Source organism: Dysidea avara, chromosome 8 (genome assembly GCF_963678975.1).
Source record: "Dysidea avara chromosome 8, odDysAvar1.4, whole genome shotgun sequence".
NCBI lineage: Eukaryota > Metazoa > Porifera > Demospongiae > Dictyoceratida > Dysideidae > Dysidea > Dysidea avara.
The window spans coordinates 15,301,073-15,323,082 of NC_089279.1; the positions used below are offsets into that span (position 1 = coordinate 15,301,073).

The 22,010-nt window shown below is 38.5% G+C and overlaps 1 protein-coding gene across 1 annotated transcript in view; it reads right to left on the minus strand.

Moving 5' to 3' along the window:
- LOC136264791 (uncharacterized) overlaps window positions 1-22,010 on the minus strand; it is a 238,027-nt gene that overhangs the window by 103,905 nt on the left and 112,112 nt on the right. The window contains exon 6 of the mRNA XM_066059560.1: window positions 18,509-18,707. Within this exon, the coding sequence (XP_065915632.1) occupies window positions 18,509-18,707 (199 nt within the window). The remainder of the gene's footprint in view (window positions 1-18,508; window positions 18,708-22,010) is intronic.

Genomic DNA, 22,010 nt, shown 5'->3' on the forward strand with positions numbered 1-22,010 from the left:
TGCAGTAGTACAGAAGAATCGGATTACAAACCACTGAGTTATGGTTCGAGAGCCAACTCCGTGTAGCAAATGCGAGATCGAGATACTCTAATAGAACAGTCACCCTAATAGAGCATTCGGCTAATTTATTTACTCCATTATAGAATTTTATTACATCACAAGTTATTCTGTAGGGAGTTCAGCTGCAAACAGTTAATCTTATAGACAGTTCAGCAAGAAGACAGTCACCATGTGGAGAGTTAAGCAAATATACCACTATAGAGATTCAGAACATTACAAGTCACACTGAAGAAAGTTCAGCTATAAACAAGTCATGCACTGTGTAGAGAATTCAGCTACAATTAAGTCACTCTCTAGAGAATTCAGTTACACAGAATTCAGCTACACACAAGTCACTGTGGAGAGAGTTCAGCTACAAACAAATTACCCTTTAGAGTGATCAGCTACAAACAAAACACTTTGCAGGGTGTTCAACTGCAACAAATCAATTACCTTTAGAGCGATCAGCAATGAACAAATCAACACAAATCTACCTGTACAGAGATCAGCTAGAAACAAATCACCCTGAAGAGAGTTCAGCTACAAAAAATCACCCTGTAGAGACATCAGCTAGAAACTAGACACAATGTAAGGAGTTCAGCTAAAACAAATCAACCTGCAGAGAGATCAGCTACAAACAAATCACCTTATAGAGAGTTCAGCTACAAACAGATTACCTGTAGAGAGATCGGCTACAAACAAATCAACCTGCAGAGAGATCAGCTATATACACACAAATCAACTTGTAGAGAGATCAGCTACAAACAAATCACCCTGTAGAGAGATCAGCTACAAACTAGACACAAAGTAAGGAGTTAAGCTACAAGTAAATTACCCTGTAGAGAGTTCATCTACAAACAAATCAACCTGTAGAGCAATCAGCTAGAAACAAATCACCCTGAAGAGAAGTCAGCTACAAAAGATCACCCTGTAGAGAGATCAGCTAGAAACAAATCACCCTGAAGAGAGGTCAGCTACAAAAAAATCACCCTGTAGAGAGATCAGCTACAAACAAATTGCCCTGTAGAGAGATCGGCTACAAACAAATCAACCTGCAGAGAGATCAGCTACACACAAATCAACTTGTAGAGAGTTCAGCTACAAACAAATTACCCTGTAGAGAGATCGGCTACAAACAAATCAGCCTGTAGAGAGTTCAGCTAAAATAAAATCAACCTGCAGAGAGATCAACTACAAACAAATCACCTTATAGAGAGTTCAGTTACAAACAAATTACCCTATAGAGAGATCGGCTACAAACAAATCAACCTGCAGAGAGATCAGCTACACACAAATCAACTTGTAGAGAGATCAATTACAAACAAATCACCCTGTAGAGAGATCAGCTAGAAACTACACACAATGTAAGGAGTTCAGCTACAAATAAATCACCTTATAGAGAGTTAAGCTACAAACAAATCACTTTGTAGAGAGATCAGCTAGAAACTGGACACAATGTAAGGAGTTCAGCTACAAGCAAATCATCCTTTAGTGAGTTCAGCTACAAACAAATCAACCTGCAGTGAGATCACCTACAAAAAAGCACCTTGTACAGAGTTCAGCTACAAACAAATTACCCTGTAGAGAGATCGGCTACAAACAAATCAACCAGTAGAAAGATCAGCTACACACAAATCAACTTGTAGAGAGATCAGCTAGAAACTAGTCACAATGTAAGGAGTTCAGCTACAAGTAAATCACCCTGTAGAGAGTTCAGCTAAAACATATCAACCTGCAGAGAGATCAGCTACAAATAAACCACTTTATAGACAGTTCAGCTACAAACAAATTACCTTGTAGAGAGATCGGCTGCAAATTAATCAACCTGCAGAGAGATCAGCTACACACAAATCAACTTGTAGAGAGATCAGCTACAAACACATCACCCTGTAGAGAGATCAGCTAGAAACTAGATACAATGCAAGGAGTTCAGCTACTAGCAAAATCACCCTTTAGTGAGTTCAGCTACAAACAAATCAACCTGCAGTGAGATCACCCACAAAAACGCACTTGTACAGTGTTCAGTTACAAACAAATCACCCTGTAGAGAGATCAGGTATAAGAATTCACTTTGTAGAGAGTTCATTTACAAAGAAACCATCATATAGAGAGTTCAGCTACAAAGAAATTACCCCATAGAGAGTTCAGCTAGAAGAAGTCACCTTGTAAAGAGTTTAGCTACAAAGAAACCATCATGTACAGAGTTCAGCTACAAAGAAACTACCTGTACAGAATTCAATTACAAACAAATCACCCTGTATAGAGATCAGCTAGAAGAAGTTACCTTGTAGATAGTTCAGCTACAACAATTCACCCTGAGAAAGATCATGCTAGAAGAAATCACCTTGTAGAGTGTTCAGTTACAAAGAAACCATCATGTAGAGAGTTCAGCTGCAAACAAATCACTCTGTAGAGAGTTCAGCTACAAAGAAACCGCCATGTAGAGAGTTCAGCCTCATACAAACCACCTAGTAGAGAATTCAACTACAACAAATCATCCTGTAGAGAAGAAGTTACCTTGTAGAGAGTTCAGCTACAAAGAAACCACCATGTAGAGAGTTTAGCTGCAAACAATTCACCTGTAGAGACTTCAGCTAGAAACAAATCACCCCGTAGAGAGATCAACTGGACGAAGTCACCTTGTAGAGAGTTCAGCTACAAAGAAACCATCATGTAGAGAGTTCAGCTGCAAACAAATCACCCTGTAGAGAGTTCAGCTACAAAAAAATCACCCTGTAGAGAGTTCAGCTAGACGAAGTCACCTTATAGAGAGTTCAGCTACAAAGAAACCATCATGTAGAGAGTTTGGCTATAAAGACACCACCATGTAGAGAGTTTAGCTGCAAACAAATCACCTGTTACAGAGAGTTCAGCTACAAAGAAACCATCCTGTATATAGTTCAGCTACATTTCAAGTCACCCAGTAGAGAGATCAGCTGCAAAAAAAATCCTGTGGGGAATAATGAGCATGTAATAAGTATATGTATATAATTTGTATAATTACTAATAAAATCAAAAATAATTGAAGTACTAAAATTCTTCTTGAAGTTCTTTTTTTCTTCCTGTGGTAAAGAAAAAAGCACATGGGTTAAAAAAGCCCCAAAGCCAGCCATAGGCTGGCTTTGCAGTATACAAATACAAAAAGAAGTGATATCTAATCAAAAACAGCCAAGCTGTAAAAAAAGGTGCGGCCCCCATAAAGGCCATGGTGAAAAAAGATGTGAAATCCAAGGTGGCGGCCAAGAAATGGCTGTGATGGTAGGTTAATGGTTACATTTTAATAACGGCAATTCAGGTGAATTTTGTGCCGCTTGGTCTTGGCACCAAATTCACCTGAATTGTTGTTATTAAAATGTAACCATTAACCTACCATCACAGCCATTTCTTGGCCGCCACCTTGGATTTCACATCTTTTTTCACCATGGCCTTTATGGGGGCCGCACCTTTTTTTACAGCTTGGCTGTTTTTGATTAGACATAACCTAGCTGAAAGATAACCGTCACAGTAAAATAGAGGTACAAATGTATTAAATATTGTATTGTTTGTTTTGCTCTTTTTTATACCTTTATAGCTTGAATGCTACATAGCATAAACTCTCAATTATCATCAGCACTCAATTATCAGCAAAATATTTTCAATTATCGGCAAGAGATTACTAGAGATTACGTTGAGTTCTATAATAATTTACGGCGTCTATTAAAAGAGTGAGGAATTGAAATCGAGGTAAAACTTCTCTGTGAACCTTCGGAGTTTATTAATACTTGTTTTATTTGTTGATGTAGGCCTGTAGCAGTGTGGGAACAGTGATGAACGATGTTAAGAGATGCCACGAGGTGAAAACGTGACTATACAAGGAGTCGAAAGGAAGACCGCGGTCACGCTTAACCCCGCTCAAGTTTTATCATTATTTAATGCTCCCAAGAAACGAAGGAGTCGAGGAAAGAGTGAACAGACCTGTCATTGATACCATTAAGGCGATCGAGGCAAAAGATTTTTAGAGTGGTAAACAATAAAATCAGGTTCCTATACTAGACGCTGAAAGATAAAGTGATATGCTGGCTGCTCACCGTACTAATCTTGGACCCAAGCCCTCTATCACACATTAAGGTGGCAAAGTTGTTGGTAAATACTGTAAAGACAGAGTGTGGTGAAGGCAGGAAGAAGATTTAGACCCGTTCATCAGAGTTGACGAGCTGAAAGGTGATCACCACTACAAAATACATAATTTGGTTGTCCAGTCTACTAATATCAGCAGTAGCACATGTTGTAAAAGAAGTGAAAGCAGTGAACAGAACTGCCATTGATGTCGTTAAGGTGGGCAAAAGATCTTTAGAGTTGATAAACAGTAAAATTAGGTTCGCTGAAAGATAGAACTATATGCCGGTTAATTAATGCTACTAATTCTGGGACCAAGTAGTCTTTATCACATGCTGAAGAGACTAAATTGGCAAAGATGTTAGTGAACACTGTAAAGGCATGGTGTGGTAAAGATAGAAAGAAAGTTTGTGATAAATAAAAAATGTTCGATGTTCATAAGTGTTAACCAGCTGACAGACAGTCACCAACAGGAAGTATTGTCTAGTGCACTAGTACTGGCAGTATGCACATGCTGTACGATGCAAGCAGTGGTCCAGTGTACTAAAAGGTGATGACAATGAATTGTCTAGTGAAGAATTAGATTCTCCTGTTGAGTTACTGTGTCTTTCCCCTCTTTCAGGTATACAAGATAAGGCACTGTTAGTGATGACACTTTTCTAATTGATCATGATGATGATAGCCACTGTTGTGTACTGTGTTTTAGAGGTTATGCTATAGAAGAGACTACTTTCTCCAAGAGCAATGTGTTTGTGGAGGATGCGTATACGAAGACTGCTATCCTGACGTAGTTAGTTATGGACAAGCTTGGAAGATGGTTGATTGATCAATACTATGTATTGTAGACCCTGTATTACATGTTAATGTGTACTATAGACCTCCATTGTAACGTGGAATGAGTGTAATGTGTACATTTTCATCATTTAAATATGCACGTCATATTGTTTAAAAATTCATATTTTCAATGTTAAATGTTTTTTTGCTATGGTTTATTCAGTGGTTGTTGAGTGTGGTTAGTACAACATGTGGTAATTTTTGGGGATTTTTGTGAGGCTTGCAAGACTAGTAAACAGGCACTTTGTTGCACAAGTGCCGATAATTGAAGCATTAATGGTAATGGAGTGCCGATAATAAGGTACGCGTGCCGATAATTGATAATTGAGTGTCAGTACTTACACGCCTGTAACTACCTGTCACATTAACGCATGCGCTTGTAATTAGAGTATGTTGTAGAGGCGCTTCAGACGCTTCTAATGATACAAAGTTTTAAGTGATGCGATGTTCGTTCACGAAGCTACACTGTTTGGTAGGTTACGCGCCAATAATTGATACTTTACGCTATGTCTATCTGCCGCATGCTGCTTGGTAGAGGATGAACTTTGTTACCTACATTTATCCCAAAGGTTGAGGGATTGATTTACTAATTCCTTAAGGACAAGGTCTGTAAAGGGAGTTGTAATTGTATGAGGAGGTGAAAGATACAAGGCACAGCACAAACTAATGGTATTGCCTCAAAATTTCGTTACTTGTCTAACAATAAAATCTTGAGGCAATACCATTAGTTAGTGCTGTACCTTGTATCCAGAACCTCCGAAGTACAATACATGTGATTAATGAACATCAAAACATACATATATACTCAGCAATTCCTAAGATAAAACCTTACACAAAGTTGTCCCAAAGGGTGGACCAATTGTAGTTACCAAAAGCAGAGAAGCAAGCAGCTAATCAAAAACCATTATGTACTATAAGCTGAGGAGGCACAGACATGGTTTCAAAGCTACAGGAAGGAACTGGTGAGGTATATACGTAGTCATGCAGGGGTGGGAATCTGGTACCTGGGATGAAATCACTGTGTAAAGCAGCATGGTATCAGGAACCACCAGGGATATAATGGATATAATAGTACACAGACTATAATAATGACTATGATTTACAAGTATAGAAACAATTAGGAATTTTAAATTAGAGTAGGGACATTGTATAGTGCTGCAATAAAAAGTACTGAAACAAGCTCGATTGGAGTAGTACGTAATGTCCAAATACTGTAAAACAATAAGAAGTGAATATCCCTACTGTGCTACACTCAATACACAGTAGGGATATTAACTTCTTATTGTTTTACAGTATTTGGACATTACATACTACTCCGATCCAGCTTGTTTCAGTACTTTTTATTGCGGAATTATACACTGTCCCTACTCTAATTTAAAATTCCTAATTTTTCTTGTACTTGTTTGTGAAGTTCTTTTGCAAGCTCGTGACCACTAAATAGCCTACTTTTCACAAAACTAGTCACAATGTTTTAAAAGAGTTAATCACAGCACTATTATACTATATTATGACTCATACAATAACAACTGATCAGTGGGCGTGGCTCTACATAAGCCTGCAAACAATAATGGATGTGGATTCGTGCATACCTATGGACTGATGAATGGGGGTGGCTATCATATGTGTACAGACAGTAATTTACGCAAGTGGGAGTGGATTTGTGCATACCTACACAATGATAAATGGGTGTGGCTACCACATGTCTACAGACAGTAATTTATGTTAGTGGGCATGGCTCACGAAAGAAGCAGAGCTATGCTATGACGTGTAGTAACACATCCACATTTAATTTAGCACGTGGGATCAGACCCAAATAATCTGTAAAGCAGGATCTGGATGACTCGACTAGTGTTACTAAATAAACTACATTTGTGACTGGATTTTGGATAAACAATCCAAATCGCACATTAGAAGTTTGGAGATAAACGGTTTTAAAGAATTCAAGCCAGCATAACACTCCAAGGATAGCAAGCACGCGTATGAAACTTACACTAAAGATGCATCAATCTGTTACCTTTCAGACCACTTCCAGTACCTGTAGCTGCTTGTAGAGTTCCCTGCCAAATAAGATAGAAAATCTGAGCTGTTGGACGAGCAAAGTAGTATCACAAGTGCTCACAAAGGGGTGGAGGGTGGGGGTGGCGGAGTGGACAAGGGTTAGACCTCAAAATGGAGGCAGACCACGATTGGAGTCCAGAGACGAGATCACAGAGCTGTGCTGGTACCTTAGTGGTTGATATGTAGCAAAATCCACAGAAAAATACGTCTGGCCTACATTATCAGGCTGTCCGCCAGTAAACCACTGATTCTTGCCAAGCCAGGTCCTTCACAAGGCCTAAAACCGCTATTCGAGCTCTACACACATCCCAGAAAAGACGTCTGTTGAAAGTGGAGGAGGCAACGTAAATTCACCTGAATTGTCGTAATTAAAATTTTTGCCATTAACCTACCATCACAGCCATTTCTTGGCCTCTACCTTGGATTTCACATCTTTTTTCATCCTGGCCTTTTTGGGGGCCGCACTCTTTTTTTACAGCTTGGCTGTTTTGGTTTAGATAATATATGCCACTGATCAAAGTACATGGTACTCAGGAACAATTATATGGGACTATTTCAGCAAAACCCAATTTGTTCACACAAGCATGGGTTTTAGTCCAGTCCCTTATGTCAAAATTTTGGCAAAATCATTACATGGCGGATCAAAGCACCAAACTTGGTACAGCTATTCCTCAGCATGTATAACCAAATTTCAGAGGGGGTGCCATCACCTAACCCCTAGTTATACCCTCATATTTAATCTCTAGTGCAGACAAAACAATTTGTCCATTTACATGAAAACAAATTACTAAACCATGTTAACAAGTTTGTTGCAGCTGCTTTGTACATGGAATGCTTTTCATTTCTCTGGTTTCTGTGGTGAATGAAGCTCAAGAAGTCCAAGAAAAGGAGCGTTTTAGCCCTTTTACAGTGTTTGTAAGGTAAACATTTATTAATTGTTTAATATTGTAGCATAGCAACAAGTATCACACTCCAATTAACGATCACCATAATATACAACGTGTTCCATTTTTATAGCTGCCTTCTAAAACTAGCTGCACATAGCTTTATGTAGGTATTAATTAACACCTATGGAAGTCATAGACTGGGACTCATGCATTATATGCAGTAAACACACTGGAAATTTGAAATGCCCAGTAGACAGTTATGAGTATAATGGTTTAGAAGTTTACAGAAATTTTCTGGGAATTGTTGAAGAGTTTTGCAGTTTAGATGCATCACCAGTTTATGTCAAATTTGAAGGTGACAACTTGGCAGAAGTGTTTTATCAAAGCAAAGCTAAATAGCACAAATCTTGTCATTTAAAATTCTCTGCTTCTAAATTGCTTAGAGTTGAAGCAAAAAGAGAAAGAGAGAAGGAGTGTGCCTCTATTAATGATCAAAGGCGGTCAAAGCGCCATTCGATGGAAAATACTGTAAATGAAGATTGCTGTACATTTTGTTCACTGCCATCTGGTAAGCTTCATCAGTGTGCAACAATGGAGTTTGATTCTGATCTGCGAAAAATGGCAGAAGATCTTCAAGACACAGCATTGATTGCAAAGCTTTCGGATGGAGATCTGATAGCAATTGAAGCCAAATACCACAACAAATGTCGTATAGCTTACAGGAATCGGCACAGAAGTTTTATGCAGTTGCAACAGTCACGTGACAATACAGAAGAAAAGCAACTCCTGGCGAGAGCATTTGCTGAGCTTGTATGTTACATTGAAAACAGTGTAGAGAATGATGAGTGTATTCTTAAGTTAGCTCAATTGCAAAGTCTTTATGTGGAACGTTTGTAATGCTTGGGTATCAGCAAGAGTGTTAACAAAACCAGGTTGAAGAAACAGATACTAGATCATTTTGTGGTGAGTGTCAAGAGCAATCAGATGGAAAAAATTCTTTGCTTGTTTTCAATGAAGGTTTAACAAAAGTTTTAAAGGAGTCAATGAAATCTTGAAATTTTGAATTGGGGGCATTTTAATGACCAAATTAGTAAAAATCATGAGGCAGGAAATTTTTGAGTGTGATTCTTTCTGTTTCTCCGGTACTTTTCCACCCAAATGCCAAGAAAACTCTGTGCCAACTGTCTTGAAGAATTTTCTCTCAATGTTGCTGAATGGACCTCATGTACGGAATCAAGATGATCTCAAGCTTGTCTTACAATTTCTTACTTTGTATGCTTTAATGTCAAATCGAAAAGATCTTCTGCTGAAAGCAGTTGACATTTCAAAGACAGAGAAACTCCACTTTCTCTCTATATAGGTTTGAATATTCACTCTCAAACAAGGAGCAAGAAGCTTTTAAATCGTCTCCATACATTAGGGATTAGCAATAACCGTGTCATTGAATTAGAAAATTGTTTAGCGAGTAATGTCTGTACAAGATTTGAACAAAATGGTGTGGTGTGTCCTTCTCAGTTGCAGAAGGATTTGTTTACAGTTGGAGCATTTGATAATATTGACCACAATTTATCTTCTACAACCGCTCAGGGCTCGTTTCATGGCACTGGAATAAGCATATTTCAATCCCCCACTACAAGTAATAGTGGAGTGTGTAAAGGCCCCATCATTGTCTCATCACATGGTGATTTATCTACGTTTTCTTTACCAGAAAGTTACACCAATGTTCCAGCTGTCACTTACATAGTCAGTGAGACAGTTGTACCTCAGATACAGTATACTGAAACCAAAAGCCATTTAGAAAATGCTAAAGCTGAAGAAGTAAAATGGACCAAACATGCTACAGCATTGTTGGCAAAGGACAAGCTGGAAGTTGATGATTATGTTTCCTGGGCTGCATTTCATGCTGAAAATCAGCCTAATCCTGTTGATTCCATTTCTGTGGTTGCTCTTTTACCCTTATTTTCTGAGAAATCTGCAACCATTGCCATGGTCAAACATGGCATGGATGTTCTGCGAAAGATTACAGCTTACCTCAATCCAGGTCAGACTCCAGTAATGGCTTTCGATCAACCATTGTTTGCTCTAGCAAAATATGTTCAGTGGTCATGGCCACAGTCTCTTGGAGAAGATGGTTTTGTAGTTATGTTTGGAGGTCTTCATATCGAAATAGCTCTGTGGAGTACTATTGGTGCTTTTCCTGGTTGGACAGCAGCTTTGTGTGAAGCCGGTGTAGCTACTGCTGGAGCAGCAGATTCCTTCTTGAAGGTGTCACATCTCACTAGAACCAGACGTAGCCATCAGATCACAGCATTGGTGTTAAGCAAGCTTCAGCAGGAAGCTTGGGAGAGTGTGAGAGCCGAAAATGAAGAGGTTTTGTTTGAAGAATGGAAGCAAACAATGATAAAGAATTGTCCCACTTTTCAGTACTGGGATCTTGTTTTAGAGTTTGACATTCTTGCTTTGATATTTATCCATGCTCATCGCATAAATGATTTCAACTTGTATCTAGAATCTCTGGAAGCTCTCACTCCGTGGTTTTTTGCCTTAGACCATATCAACTATGCACGCTGGATTCCAATTCATATTTGAGATATGGAATCACTTTCAGACAACTTCAGAAATGAGTTTGAAAAGTGCTGGGTGCTGAGAAAACCCATAGCAAATTCTCATGCATTCCAATTGACCAGGGTCATGAGCAGAACAATGAACTGGTAAAGGGGTCTGGTGGAGCAGTTGGACTTACAGAAAACCCAACAGCTTTTAGAAGATGGATGGTTGCAGGACCAGAGCAAGCTAGATTACTGACTGAATTTGAGAGCCAGTTTATGGAATAGGAGAATAGTTGGTGCAAGCAACATGAACAAGGTCTTTCTGCTCAAGACCTATTCCAGAAGCATGCAAACAGCATGTATCAAACCATGACAGGTATGGGCAATCCTTTCAAAGACAATTGTTTAGAGCTTTTAGCTTTGGATTCCAATAATTGTGCTACAGAGAGTGTAGTTGAAACAGTTAGGAATATCAAAAGCATTGGAGAAACTCAGTACCAAAATTGTGTGAATGTTGTGATTAAAACTAGAACTGTTTCAATCCATAAGCCCATCAAGAAAAACTCATTACCTTTACTAAAGAGACAATCCTCCAAGCCTGCTATCAAAAGCGTACAAAAGACAGCAAGCCTTAGAAGCAATTGTAATCTGTTCAGCCATTTGTTCATAGCAAGCAAGTTTTGAGATGGTGACTTAGATGACTTCTTTTCACATGAAAATCACCCTTGGCCTCCTTCTATTTCAGAGCATGGAAAGTTTCGCTTGCCCAATAGAAAAGCAGAATTATTGAGTTGCTTGGGTGGATCATTTGTGGAAGCTCCTATCACATTCCATGCTAAGATATTTGAAGGCCCTGCTGTTGTCCACTGTCTTCCTACTAAGGTCAGCACGCTTGAGGAATATGCCAATGAAGTGTTCTTGCCATGGACTAGTCAACAACTCTGTCTCTGTGACAGGATCAACATTATTTGGGATCAGTATGTATCTGGCAGTCTGAAAGACTCTACCAGAGAGAAGAGAGGCAGAGGCATTAGACAAAGGTACAAGCCCAGACTAAGATACCATCAATTTTTTCTGACTTTCTTCGAGACAACACAAACAAAGCAAAATTGTTTGAATTTCTAACACAAAAGGTGTCAACACATGAATATCTCAGTGGAAAGCAGGTTTACATTACTTCAGGTTAGTAAATTTACATGTGTTATATGGTTTTACATACACTTAAAATTATGCTTTCTCATGCTAGGAGAGTATTGTATTTGTGCTGATGTGTCACTGATTGAATGGTTTGTTTTAGCCCTGTTCTACTAAATTTTTTTGTTGAATAGTTTGTTAGGGGTCATCCATAATTTTCAGCATTTTCACAAGAGTACAGAAAGTACTCTTTTCCATAACCCCCTCCCCCCCCCACCTAAAAGCGTACTATTAAAAATGTTGATACCGATCATGAATTGTTGTATGTATGTATGTGTGTAAGTCACATATGAAATTGTTTTTAAGAGTTATTGTTGCTGTTTTTACACTGTAGGAAATGCGGACAGATCAATCACACAAGAAGTTATTTACATGTGTGAATTTGTGTGACAGTCATATACTTATTTCTTTTTAGGTCTTCCCCTTCCCATTTTGTAATTTTGCTCAGTCTGGTGTTTCTGAAGCTGGTATTTGGTGGGATAAATTTCACCATAAACAAGACATTTTATCTCAACTTTGGACTAGGGCTGAGCGATACTACCGTTTTAGCAATATATCGCGATATTTTGAAAGTTTCGATATCACGATATTTTGTTATTAACTATCGTGATACCATGCCTGTACATTACTGTCATTAAAAACCATTTGTTATGCAGTACTTAGTTAAGAATCCTTGTAAATGATAAAGTCCACCCATCTGGTTTCCCCTGCAGAGAGGTGTGAACACCATAACAACCTCAAAGCATGTGTTACAATAACTGTTACTGTAAACAAGGATGATAATGGCTAGTTTACTATCACCTATTAGACAATGGTATGCAGCGTTTCGTTTGAGTGTGGAGGTCTCTTATTTGCGAAGAAACCTGGTATCAGGTGTCTTACTGGTAAGACACCCGACAGTTGTTTACAACCACAATGTGGCCTACAGTAATGCAATTAGCCTTTTGTGGACAATTAGTATTTCGCACATCAGTAAACACCAAGCGATTGCGAGCAGATTATTACAAAGAAATTACACTCAGGTACGCTGTTATCGTGGGTAGCTCAGTGGATTTATATACCATCGTCGTACAAGCCATTAATTCAGTTTGTGGCCTTCGCCATATTAAAGCACGCTCTGTAGACCAAGACAGCCATGTTGGCACTGGCTATTCCCATTTGCTGCCATTCACACGTATCCATAATGCCTCAAACATACTTTTTATCAACTTTACAAACCTTCAGTTAGTCGCGCTTCATGGCTTGCGTGACCTCACATCTTTTGCTTGCTGAAATACCCTAGGTGTTTACAATGGGAACTCTCTATACTAACTCACTGCTTCTACGCCATTGTCTAAAACACTTAGACACTCACAATAGGCGTCTTCGAGGATTTAAAAACCATCGGTGACGTCAATAATTACCGAGGCGCAGCCGAGGTAATTATTGACGTCACCGATGGTTTTTAAATCCTCGAAGACACCTATTGCGAGTGTCTAACTATTACCTGCAGGAATGCTGAGCAATACACTACGTATGTGGCACCAGCTATGATTGACTTATTTGTAAGTATCGTAAACTATTCAGTATCGTGAATAGTGGCTTTAGTATTGATCGTGATACTAAAATGGCAGTATTGCTCAGCCCTACTTTGGACTTCTTTGACTGTGAAATAGATTCTGATTCCTCTCGTGACCTAGTTCCACTGTGTATCAGGCGTGTGTGGCGCTCCTTGTCAGCTTCACTGGTAAAAACATAACAGAAATGTGCACATCACAGAAATGGCTATCTGTTGGCTGTCTTCAATATAATGCATCAAATTATCATTAGTACTACAGCTTGAAACATCTGTACTAACTTGCTGAGTTACAGCACTTTGTACATTATCATGAGCTTCAGCACCACCACTGACGTTGTTTTCTACTGCTACAGTTTCTTCATTCACTGTACTTGTCTGCAAAGAAAACAAGTTATAGGTAGCTGTCGTTCAATACATTGTGCAAGTCACCTATTTGTAAACACTACTTCTATAGATTAAACCGGCTACCTGGCAAGCTACAATCCTGAATGTATGAAATAGTGCTAAACCTATCAATCTAGCCATTTAGTACTGTACAGCTACGTGCTTTCAGTACAGTGAAAACAGTTTTTACTGAAAGTGATCCTGGCTATTACCCAATATGGCCTAGTCATGGCTACCTGTATACCTAATGCACAGCTAGCTATGTGGTTTTATAGCTTATTTATATATCATACCTTGAAAAATGAATCAATACACCTTGTCCTGTTCCACTTCAAGTGTTGCGCAGCTTTTTTCAGTGCTGCCACATAGTGCTCTTTGCTGTAAACAACTCGCTCCTTCCACTCTACTTGAGCGCTTCACAACATCTGCCCTCTTCATCTTCGTATCGTTCGTCACAACAAAGGCGTTCACGAAATGCTGGTATTGATTAGTTGGAGACTTGTGTACACTATCTGGATGCCTAGCGAGCTCAAGAAGAAACTGCTCTGCCTCAAGCTGCAACTCATGTTCCGCCATCTTGATACTGAAAATGTATGCGCATGCTAAATTATTTAGAATTATTTTTATATAGCACTACTAATATCAATATTATTAAAAAGCGTACACATTGGATTTACCCCTTCCCCCCCAGCGTACGCTCTGTACGCTTGTGAAAATGCTGAAAATTATGGATGACCCCTTAGCATATTTTAAATGCACATATTTGTTCCTTTAAAATTATTCATTTTGTTCACATTTAGAATATTCATTTGGTCCTCCTGTCCTGTAGGAAAATCAGTCATTTGTAAAGGAAGTGCAGGACTGTGATCACAAAGAGGCTGACACAAGGATATGTATTCATCTGTGTAATGCTCTTGAAAGAGGAGCCCGCAACATCCTGGTCAGCACAGTTGATACAGATGTCATTGTCTTGCTAATCAGTGTTTACTTCCAACTCAACGATACGTTCTCAGGATTCAATGTTTGGGTCAGGTTTGGAACTGGCAACCATATGAAACTTTATGATATCAATTCTATCTGTGAACATCTTGGAGAAGTAAAATCCAATTGCCTGCCTTTCTTCCATGCTTTTTCAGGCTGTGATACCACATCGCAGTTTCTTGGAAGAGGGAAAAAGTCAGCCTGGGAAGCATGGAAGGCATATCCAGATGTTGCAGAGGCCTTCCTCTTTCCCCTAAAGCATCCATTTCACATCCTACAGTTGGGATCTTCTGAAATGAAGCTGATTGAGCGATATGTGTGTGTCTTATATGATAAAACAACTCCACTCTGCTCCATCAATGAGCTACAGAAGGAATTGTTTTGCAAGCAATCAAAGACAATGGAAACCATTCCACCAACACAGGCATTTCTTTAGCTAATAAATTCTTAACTTCACATCAAATTCTTTGCAATAGTGTGCTCTTCTTCAACACTTTCTAAGAGCTCTCTATCAAGCAAGTGTTTGGGAAACATGCCTGCAAGTACAAGCATATAAGCCACCACCAGAAGGATATGGCTTGAAACAAGCCGATGAGCTTTCCTGGGAACCAATGTGGACACTACTCCCTTTATATGGCTAAAGCTAGCCGAGATTTGATTAAGTGTGGCTGCAAGGCTGAGCCTCTTTGTTCTAGGAGGTGCAAGTGCCAAGAGGCAGGCCTTCCTTGCACTGCATTATTCCAGTGTGGTGGAATGTGCACATAATAGAAATAACAAGCTAGTATAATAAGTAATATTAATGTAATATTGGGTTTTTAATTTAGCGGGTTTTATTTTCGCTAATCTTACATTAATCTTATGCACTCTATAATCAGGATAACAACAATGTAAATGTATCAATGTACTATACTTTATAATGTGATGGATAGCTAAATCATATTTAATAGTAATACTAACACAGCAAGTAAAGACAAGTGGTCAATAGTAAAATATAAGGATTTTTATTTTCACGGTTTATTACATTTAATTGATTTTAGAGGGGGTGCCGGAGCATTTCATTGTGGCACCCCCTCTGAAATCACTTAGTACATGCTAAGGAATCACTGTACCAAATTTGGTGTTTTGATCCACCGTGTAACGATCATTTCCATAAGCAACCAGACTATTTTGAGAAAAACAAAGTTTAAAAAAATCATAAAATTACACATCCTACAAAGAAAAAATATACAAGTTTTTTTTTACCAGGCCAGTACTCAGAGAAGAAAGACTCAAATCAATTAACACCTTATTTGCCTGCACATGGAGAGTTCGAACATCTTTACTTTTTTTCTATAACCCCGAAAGTATGCATGTCATCTACATTTGTTTACAATGTGGTAATGTAACGTAAACAAGATTGTCATCATTTCTTCAACTAAACCACCTTCATACCCATATGCATAAGCAACTACAAGGCTAACACTATGCCCTGGTGGATTTGGTAATCCATGGTGAACATTTTCAGCTAAGTTCTAACATTGTAGACTAATGCAAAAGGAAGTTATGGCTGCGATTGTAAGCGTCTGTAGTTTATTTTCAGTGTAGTCGCTGTACAAATCAATTGTCGCTTTCTACCGTCTAGTGCTATAATTCCAAAACTACCCACCACAAAAGGCTGAAACTTTGGTGATCCATTCCTTGGATACTGTAGATAATGCTGAGAAAATATAAAAAAATCAGAAGTTGTGAGAACAAGTCGTGCTTTTGCTAAGACAGTCACATACGATTTTGCAAAAAAATGTTCCTAGACTTTGGGTGCAATTAGTATAGAGAATTTACGTCCATGTATATATAGGAGTACATCAAATAATACTATGGACAAGAACACTAAACTTGAAAATTCCTCCTGGCTGCTATGTAATTTTTAAACTTCCTTATTAGGACATTGTACTGAGACACACGCTCAACTGCTATCATGCTTGTCATTTTACCAGCATCACAAAGCAAAGAGGTCAAATGAGATATCATCACAGTCTTGTACTAGACATGCAAAGTACTGTACTCCAGTCAACCATTTCTTAACTCAGTGGCATTTCTACTGAAGCAGCATTACTGCTATCACATATGTGACCGTCTCAACAAAATACCAACTTTTTCGCACAAGCATGCACAATGAGAAAATAAAAATTATAAAATTCGTAAAATTACATATGCTACAAAGAAATATACACCAGTTTTTATCGGGTCAGTACTCAGAGAAGATGGATTAAAACTATATACCACCTTATTTTCCTGCTCATAAAGAGTTTTGTTTTGTTTCTGAAGCTTCAACGGTATGCGTGTCACGTGCGTTTGTTTACGATGCGGTAAACTTAAGTGAGGTAGTTGTCATACTAAACTGCCTTCATACCCATATGTGTAAGTGACTACAGTACTAAAACTCTACCTTGCCCGATTTGCTAATCCATGGTGTACATTTTAAGCTAAATTGCAATGTTGTAAACTGGAAGTTATGGCTGTGAATGTAAGTTACTGTAGTTTATTTTCAGTATAGAATCGATTATCTTGCTCTTTCTACTGCATGTCTAGCGTTGTAATTCCAAAACTACTCACCACAGAAGGCTGAAACGTTGGTGATTTATTCCTTGGATACTGCAGATAATGCTGAGAAAATAATAAAAAATTCGGAAGTTGTGTGAACAATTCGGGTTTTTGCTGGGACGGTCACACATATACATGTGCATGTAACATGATTTACATCACTAACATAAGGCTGAATTTCAGTGTTGTGTAGAGTTGCATGCCCTTGATTGTATATTATAGCTGCTAGAAAAGTGCTCATAAAAATGTGGTTGGGGGCTCAATGCATTTCAGTCAACTTTTGATATCTTACTATGCTTGCCATCACAGATAGTGGTACAATGTGCAGCAAAGATAAAGTACAATTCACTATTCACAAAAGAGTTATAGTGTATCTTACATGAAATAGCATTAAACTTTCAGTAGAAACCCTCACAGAAGCACCTATGTTATATTTTAAATATCACCAAAACTGTCTAATGTCAAAAGCTGGAGGCTAAATGACACACCATACAACTACCATTTTATGCCACAGTGACAAACCTATGTGTGGCATGTGCCCTTTGGAGTACCAGAGAATATTCACACTTTGTGACCTGCTTTTACCTTCAATTTTTTTTTGTTGTAGCTTGGATCTTACTTCACTGCAAAATTAATGGCTTTTATTAAAATATATTACTAGAGTAGATATCTTACTTTTTGCATTATGAAACCTACAAACTTGGATACTAGCTGGATAGTGAGAAATTGTGTATTGAGTTAACATAAGTTATACCGCAAATATATTTGTGACTGGATTTGATAAAACCAGGCTTCCACACACATCCAGATTTGCAACCAGAACTCAATGTAGGAGTAAGCTATCACTTTCAAATTTTGACCTGTTATTGCATAATGCAGTAAAAGAATTTTGTGAAATTGTAGGTCAATAGCATACTGAGTGATCAAGTTACAAGCAGTTAAAGTGGAAGAATTGGATGTGTGTGGAAGCCTGGTTTTGTTAAATCCAGTCACATTTAATACAGTTCTGTTATGTAACTTAGGCACAAGCCTACAGATTGACCTTTAGAACACATGTACCTCAACCCATGCATGTACATGTGTATTATAAATAAACAACTTAATAAATACATAAATAAATAACTCCATTCACATCCTTTCACTATACTTGCTAAGGCTCATGTACTGTGATAGATTTGACATCATCATCAAGCATACAATTTAGCTATAGGACATGTAATGTATATAATTTCCAACACCTTAAGTCATGCTATTGTTGGAAATTTTTATGTGAATAAAATGTATAACATGGTCTTGCAGTGCTAGTATCAAATAGTCCTATAGTACTGTACAAAGAGAACTTGGCTAACCTTTATGATATTCAAAATTGAAAGCATATATTTGATCAGAATTTCCATTGTTACTTCCTACATGGTGTTCTGCCACAGATACACTGTTCTGTTCACTACCACCGTCAGTAGACACAGAGCCATTAGAATCAGCCAGTGGCCTGTCCCCAGGACTAGTATCGGTCATGACTGAATACAATGTCACACAATTACTGAAACCCTATAAACAATAACAAAGACATACACTTATAAGAAAGACATACATATCTAGAAATTTTACATCTGGGTAGTATCAAAGAAATATTAATGAAACAAGGGAGGTCATCTACCAGCATTTAATGGTCACTGGGATCACTACTGCTGACCCAGATGACCCACTGACCTGGATAGCAATCTAGGTCAGACACGGATATCACCCAGGAACTGAGGTGTGTGCCAAGGGTAGCTATGTGACAACTAAACAAGGAGCAATTAAATCAGTGGGAATGGTACATTTCCTGTAAGTGGGTGTGGCTTAATGCATACCTACAAACTTCAACTCACTGTACTGATAAATTAGCATGGCTCCACATATTTTTACAAAACAATATCACACGTTCCCAATATTAAAGAGAGCATGGTTCATAAAGAAAGTTGGCCTACCGCAAAATAAGACTGTGCCTTGTACAATAACAACTGGGCGTGGCTCCACGTAAGCCTGCAGACAGCAATGGACATGGATTTGTGCATACTTACAGACCACAACACTACTGATAAATGGGTGTGGCTGCACATATGCCTACACATTAATCCTGATAAGTGGGTGTGGTTCATGAAAGAAGCTAGGATACAGCAGGACTAGAATATCACATTTCCACAAATGTGACTCAGGACCTTCAGCGCTGTCATCTATACCATACCTGCAGCTATACTAATGGACATTTAATCCACTACAGACCAATAATTGTTTATCATTTATCGGTTTACCATCTGTTTATGTACTGCAGTTGGACATACCATCAAACCTCAACTAGCCACTTTGTCAAACCACTAATGACCTTTAACCATAAGAATTTGATATCCACATGTAGAATAACAACCATATGACAGTATGTTTTCTATCTGTAACCACATCCCTTTTATACCATATTTGGAAGTACAATTTAGAAATGAATTATTTTTTGTACTGCGTCACTGTCATGATTCGTACAGATCTGCATAATATCAGCCAAATAACGTCCTGGTTTTTGGAATTGGCATGGAGGGATGACAGTCCTCAGTACCTACTCTATGGAGTAGGGAGGAAGTAAAATGGCAATATCAAATCAACTAACTACAGTACATTGAAATGTGTGAATCACACAGAACAAATCTACCATGTGATCAGCAACTGCAAGTATAACTTCTCACAAACCAGACAAATGTGGCATCTACGAATATATTAAATATGCATATCCTCAACACTATGACTACTACACATTGTCAAGGATAAGCTTTGCTGTTCTTCTTCGTACCCAACTTTCCAACCTATTAGACTTGATTGCACATGTAACAATTCACCCTGGTATCAAGACACACGATAGTGTGTCGTGCGGCCCAAGAAGCCGGCGCGCCACACCGTGAGTATATTGACAGGAAGAACGAAAACGTCATTTTCACACCTTTGTATCTCGGTGATCACTTATCTGATTGGAACCAAATTTGCTACACAGTTGACCGCCAGCCAAGGGAGTCTACATTCCAAATTTGAAGGAAATCGCTCCAGCCATTTCCGAGATACGAGCTGCCAAAGTTTGGTTTTTTTTTCTTATTCTTCTTCTTCTTCGTCTTTTCGCGCACTTGCAAAAATTGCTATAACAAGCAAACGCGTACTCCGATCGCCTTGAAATTTGGCACACAGAAAGGGAGTCCAAAGGCGAATCCTACCATCAAATTTGGTACAAATCCGATGAATGGTTCAGGAGTTATGACCGATTATTCGCGTAAAACAAGATCGATTTGTTGTCACGCCTACAGGGTAAACCGCTTCATGGAATGAGTTGAAAATTGCTATGTAGATGGAGTAACCATCGTAGGAGTGCCTTTTGGTGGTTTGAAAGGAATCGAGATAAAGACCACGGAGATATGACACAAAACCCAACCTGTGTCACAATTACGCGATCGATTTTTATGAATAAAAAAGTATTAGTTTTCACGCCTACTAGGCAAACCGCTTAGAGCAATGAGCTGAAAATCGGTGTATAGCTGGAATAATCTTCATAGAAAGTCCTTGCAGTAGTACAGAAGAATCGGATTACAAACCACTGAGTTATGATTCAAAAGCCAACTGCTTGTAGCAAATGCGAGATCGAGATACTCTAATAGAACAGTCACCCTAATAGAACAGTCACCCTAATAGAGCATTCGGCTAATTTATTTACTCCATTATAGAATTTTATTACATCACAAGTTATTCCGTAGGGAGTTCAGCTGCAAACAGTTAATCTTATAGACAGTTCAGCAAGAAGACAGTCACCATGTGGAGAGTTAAGCAAATATATCACTATAGAGATTCAGAACATTACAAGTCATACTGAAGAAAGTTCAGCTATAAACAAGTCATGCACTGTGTAGAGAATTCAGCCACAATTAAGTCACTCTCTAGAGAATTCAGTTACACAGAATTCAGCTACACACAAGTCACTGTGGAGAGAGTTCAGCTACAAACAAATTACCCTTTAGAGTGATCAGCTACAAACAAAACACTTTGCAGGGTGTTCAGCTGCAACAAATTAACCTTTAGAGCGATCAGCAATGAACAAATCAACACAAATCTACCTGTAGAGAGATCAGCTACAAACAAATCACCTTATAGAGAGTTCAGCTACAAACAGATTACCTGTAGAGAGATCGGCTACAAACAAATCAACCTGCAGAGAGATCAGCTACACACAAATCAACTTGTAGAGAGATGAGCTACAAACAAATCACCCTGTAGAGAGATCAGCTAGAAACTACACACAATGTAAGGAGTTCAGCTACAAACAAATCACCCTGTAGAGAGATCAGCTACAAACTAGACACAAAGTAAGGAGTTCAGCTACAAATAAATTACCTTGTAGAGAGATCGGCTACAAACAAATCAACCTGCAGAGAGATCAGCTACACACAATTCAACTTGTAGAGAGATCAGCTACAACCAAATCACCCTGTAGAGAGATCAGCTAGAAACTAGACACAATGTAAGGAGTTCAGCTACAAGCAAATCACCGCGTAGAGAGTTCAGCTACAAACAAACCAACCTGTAGAGCGATCAGCTAGAAACAAATCACCCTGAAGAGAGGTCAGCTACAAAAAATCACCCTGTAGAGATATCAGCTAGAAACAAATCACCCTGAAGAGAGGTCAGCTACAAAAAAAATCACCCTGTAGAGAGATCAGCTAGAAACAAATCACCCTGAAGAGAGGTCAGCTACAAACAAAACACTTTGCAGAGAATTCAGCTACAAACAAATCAGCTTGTAGAGAGATCAGTTACACACAAATCAACCTGTAGAGAGATAAG